This window comes from Dipodomys merriami, unplaced genomic scaffold, assembly GCF_024711535.1.
Source record: "Dipodomys merriami isolate MVZ:Mamm:240054 unplaced genomic scaffold, mDipMer1.0.p SCAF_36, whole genome shotgun sequence".
Taxonomy (NCBI): Eukaryota; Metazoa; Chordata; class Mammalia; order Rodentia; family Heteromyidae; genus Dipodomys; species Dipodomys merriami.
The window spans coordinates 4,322,086-4,327,500 of NW_027205159.1; the positions used below are offsets into that span (position 1 = coordinate 4,322,086).

Genomic DNA, 5,415 nt, shown 5'->3' on the forward strand with positions numbered 1-5,415 from the left:
TGGTACAGGCTTGGTATTCAGACATGAAATTGCAGCATGATAGCACCAGCATGATTTCAGCAGTCATTTAGTGATGTGTAGTTCACATTGTCAGGGAAGTTTTAAAAAATATTTACCAAATTTCTTGGTTAACCTCCAGAAATTCTCATGCTCCACCTTTAAAGTGTAGGAACTGCTGAGATGGTCCATACAATTTATTTAATAGATAAGAAAACTAAAGTCCATAAAAAGTGACTTATCTGGAGTTATACAGGTAGTGAACTGTCATTATAGACTGAGAAGAATTTATCTTAACTCCTCCTGAAACATTTCATTTATTCAGTCAATAGAATTAATTTCTATTTTGCATTAGGCATTGTCTTAAGGCCAGAATCTGAAACAGGATACTCTCTGTTAACGAGTTCCCAGTTCTTGTCTTCCCATGAAGACAGGGTAAAGGTTACCATTCAACTGCAATGGGAACAAATTCTACAGTGGTTACTGAACTCCTTAAAGAATTCAAGACTGACTGGGAAAGACAGTCTTCATTCCTGCTGGCACAGAGCTTATATTCAGGTTGAAGATGAAGTTTTAGAAGTGAAATATTTTCAGGCTGGGTATGGTAGTACATGCCTGCAATCTCAGTACTTACTCAGGAGTCTAAGGCTGGAGGATTGTGAGTTTGAGGCACACATATTATTTAGCAAGATCCTATCTCTGAAAACAAAACAAAACAAAACAGATTTTTAGACAAGGCTGTTTGCAGAAATAAAAGTAAGACAAAATGAGTAATCAGAGAGATGGTTTCTGGTTGGAGCCGCAGCCAGAAGGGAACGGAGAAAGCTCTAACATGCACTTGGACAACTACAGCCTGCCAGTAGAAGAAATCAGAGGGATGACCCAAGAGAGCCAAATCCTCCAGGGCTGTGAGCTTGGTGTTTTGAAATCACTTCTCAGTCTTATTGGCAGGGGGAGCCAGTGCATGTTCCTTCAGTCTCTGTCTGTAGGGGAGGATTTGGCTTTAAATCATTAAGACTGTTCTTCCAGGGGCACTGTGGGTGAGAGAAAGGAAGGAGACCTCAGCTTCAAATGTAGGTGTGGGGAGGTATGGCTCAGGTATGGCTCAAGTAGTAGAGTGCCCGCCAATGAGCAAAAGCATTGGATATTGAGTTCTATTTTCAGTCATGAACAAACAACAATAACAACAACAAAGCCTGGTGCCAGTGGCTCACATCAATAATCCTAGCTCCTCAGAAGACTGAGATCTGAGGATCAAGGTTCAAAGCCAGCCCAGGGAAGAAAGGCCGTGAGACTTTAATCTCTACTTAACTACTAAAAAAGCCAGAGGTAGAGCTGTGGCTCATGTGGTAGAGTATTAGTTAGCCTTGAAAAAAAAGCTCAGGCACAGTTCACAGGCCTAGTTCAAGCCCCAGGACTGGCATAATAATAATAATAATAATAATAATAATAATAATAATAATAATAATAATAATGATAATGATGATGATGATGATGATGATGATGATGATGATGATGTAGGTGCTCATTTTGCCTTGTTCCTTGACTATAGTTTTGGTAAAAGGATGGGAATAAAGAAGGCAATGACCCAGTCTCCATGAATGATGGCAGTCACACAAGTCCACCCCTTGAGAGAACAGATAGATTAGCAGCCAGGTGAAAACATTCTGTATCACTTAACTTTGTTACGTGGTATTAGAGGAAAACCTCCTTCACCCTGACATGGGAGAAGAGGCCTGGGTAGATTTTTCTTGTTGCATGTGGCTTTTGTTTAAGATGAGTCTGTCCATGGTACCAGAAGTCCATCTCTCTCAGCTTTTTGGAGAAATGACTTCATCTACTAGCTCTTCACTTTTACTCCAGTTGAACCTTGTACTCTGTTGCTTCACTGCTCTCTCCATGGAATCAGGTTCAAAGCCCTGCCATCTTCAACCAATGTGTAGAGAACCATCACATCCCTCCTGCACAGTGTAGCTGGTAGAAAGTATGGCTGTTCCCTACTTCCCACATTGCTGTCTCTCCCTCGACGTCTCACCAGAAGGTTGCCATCCTTTCATTCTAGCTCCTGATGCTGATTTCTTCATGGTCATATCAACTGGGTACTGTTTTAGTCCTTCTCATGTCCAGCTCTTCTGCTGGCTCTGGCATTCTCATCTAGTTTTTCCTCTAAATTGTGTCTGTCCTTACTGTCAGGGTTGTCTCTCTACTCTGCCCTTCTTCTTAGAGGGTTTTCCAATTTTATTTTCTACTGGGCCTGCTTTTGATAGACACTTATCACTTGGTTCTCCCTCAAGTTGCTGCCACCCATACTGAATCCCCCACTGTCTGACCCAGCTGCCCTGGGAATGTTCTCAGTGGATTCCTTGGACAGTTGAAGTTCATGGGTTCTATGAGAAGTTAAGTGATAAATATTACTCACTTTTGCTTGATTACAAGTGGTTAAAGTTCCCACAGTCACCCTATCAACATAGAAGACAAACTCACCATGGACATAGCCCTGTGCTGACTTTTGACTCTTCAAGGCAGCTACTTCCTCTTTTATATCTAAGAAGATTATCAGTGACAGATTTTTCATTCTTACTTCTCTAATGTTGATTATAAACTAGCACCATGGCAGACATTCTCAGATTTTATAGCTCGGTGTCTAGATTATCATACCTGTGAAGAAGATGGTATTTTTATTCAACCTGGGTCATGTCTCAAAGAAAATGTAAACTGAATCCTTTTCATTTTCTTTTCAAATTACTCATGGAAACATGTACATCAAATGGCAAAACAAAGAATTAGGAAACATGGTATTAGGGGAACATGCGGTATGGTACCTGGGTCCAAAGGCTGCTGTGAGCTTGAGGGGTTCTTTCTCCCTTGGATGTATGAGAACTGCCACACAGGAAAAAGGAAGAGAAAGACTCACATCAGTGAAAATGCCCACGCCAAGTGTGGGCATGTGAAAGCCTTCTTGGGTGGTTCCTGTCCTTTCAAAGCTTCCTGTATGACTTGCCTTTGGGTTACTGGTTATGATTTCTCCATTTCTAGTTTTAGAAATGAAAAAGACACCTAGGAAGGAGCTTCAAATCTCCATATACTCTCCTCTGGCCACGGAAGCCATGACAGAAACAAGAAACAAGGGAGAAAGACCCATGCTCTGTTTGAGCTGGATGTTTCTTTGGCTTACCACAGGAGCAAGAATTACAGGATTTGATCTTTCAGGTAGGGGATTTCACTTTTCATGTTAGCACTGTGAGTCTTGTGGTCAAAGTAGAGAGTGGCGAATCAGTACTGTGACCTATTAGAGCATAGGGTTTCCTTCCCATTGTCGAAAAGGGCATGGAGGAGAACTACTGGGTGGCACAACTTTCAGCTAATACGGAACACTGATGGGCACTCAGTTACCACATCTGGGAACTCAACTGGATCAGCTGAAGAGGAAGGGTTAACAACTAAGATATTGTTCCCTAGAAGTCCAAGCTTCTGTACTGGCTGTACACAAGCCACAGGGTGGGAACACAAACACCAAATTTAAAAAATAAAAGAAGGGAATTTACTACTTTGTTAGGTCAAGCATTATTTGTAAATATAAGTTAGAGTTTCAACTTCTAATGAATTTCTATGTTGTTTTGTTTATTATGATTTTTTTCAGTCTGTTCCACCCAAAAACTCCTTTGGAAATATTCTGCAAAGAGTGAAGAGTTTGTCTTATTTTGTGACTTAACACAGTTGCAAAAATCACATTTCTCCCACAGACATCAACAAAACCCAGAACAGCCATTTTGTAATGGTAGTTCTGATCCAGTAGATATCCAGTGGTATTTACAGTATCAGAATGGAGGGACATTGGAGAAGATTACTAACCAGTACTCTCACATCGCCATTCAGGACAAGAACATGCTTCGCATTTTGAACCCAGAGATGAATTATACTGGCTCATACATTTGCACAGCCAGGATGAGGTATGTCCCAAATGCATTCTTACGGGTAAACATTCCCCAAATCTTTCATTATCTAGATAAAATGTCTATGTTCACAGGATCTTGTTAATCTCCTAGGAGCCCCCAAGATGTGGCCTGTTGTGTCAAGATAATTGTAGAAGTTAAGGCTCAGATAATTAGACACTGCAAAGATACAGTACAACAAACGCAATACCTCATACTTGGTACCACTGACAACATTTCTTGTCCAAGTCTCAACTGTCAAAGTCAAGATGCACAAAGACCAGAGGTGACCTGGTACAGGGTAAGAATGAACTCTCTGAACTTGACTCAAGAGCACTGTTTTTATGTTAACATCTCAACAGGTATTTGGAATTGGGGCATTTAGAATCTGAGGTGTAAGAGCTACCCAGAGACCAGCACTGGGATTCTGTAAGAGACCTGACATTGTAAAACCACTTTGTCCCTAGGTAGAAAAAAGCCTGATAATCATACTAGTAGAATCTTCTTTTATGATCAATACCAGAAAAATGTCTAATATTCAAGTATATTGCAACTAAAATAAGATATAAGCTTACTGACCTGTGAGAGGCCAAATGACAGGTCAGATGATTTCACTGTCTTTTGAAAGCTATAATCATTGGTGAGGGGAAAGGAACACTTATCAGCAACTATTTAAGGGTTGTGGAAGAAGTAGAAGGGTGATAAACTTCTAAGTAGGAGGGCAGTTGGGAAAAAACAAGAATGATTCTGGATGACAGATGCCTTGCAGAGGTGAGGCGGCAGAGAGTGAGTTCAGTGCTAAGAACAGAAGGGAACAGAGTCAGGTTTCATAAGGATGTTGAGCTATGGACCATAAGTAAGTAAATTTCCACAGGAAAGACATTGTTCATCTCCACTGTGTTTTATAGCTTTTTCAACTGTAGTCAATATGTAAGCACAGTGAGATCATCTTGTCCAACAGAGTCCTATCCCAGCTGAATCTTGGAAAGGAGTCAAAGTTGCCTTCTATCACAATAACTGTTTGAAACACAACTACCATCGAAAAACATGTAAACATTTAAATTTGACTTTATTATATATATCTTAATATATATACTTATAATATAAAAGTATGATTGTGATTTGCTTCTGCTTAATGTTAAAAGAACAATAGTGAGTTATATTTATTCTGTGGTTTCATACACTCGAAGCCCAACAATGAAAGACTTCTAGAAGTACAGTTATGAAGATATGAATGAGAAGACATTTCCTCACTAGTCTTGAGATTCCATAAGTGGGCAGTATTCTTACATTCATTATAAAAATAAGTATACAGACAGGAACTTGTCATTTATGCCTATAATTCTAGCTACTCAGGAGGCTGACATCAGAGGATCTTGGTTTGAAGTCAGCCTTGGCAGGCAAATCTTAGAGACTCTTATCTCATTTAAGCAGCAAAAAGCCAAAAGTAAAGGTGTGGCTCAAGTGGTAGAGTGCCAGCCTTGAG

The 5,415-nt window shown here is 40.1% G+C and overlaps 1 protein-coding gene across 1 annotated transcript in view; it reads left to right on the top strand.

Annotated features, from left to right (window-relative positions):
• The first annotated feature begins 3,055 nt into the window (after positions 1-3,055).
• The window catches only part of Il18rap (interleukin 18 receptor accessory protein), a 24,721-nt gene continuing 22,361 nt past the window's right edge, over positions 3,056-5,415 (top strand). The window contains exons 1-3 of the mRNA XM_069988433.1: positions 3,056-3,207; positions 3,638-3,947; positions 4,044-4,230. Of these exons, the coding sequence (XP_069844534.1) occupies positions 3,105-3,207; positions 3,638-3,947; positions 4,044-4,230 (600 nt within the window). The 5' untranslated portion in view covers positions 3,056-3,104. The remainder of the gene's footprint in view (positions 3,208-3,637; positions 3,948-4,043; positions 4,231-5,415) is intronic.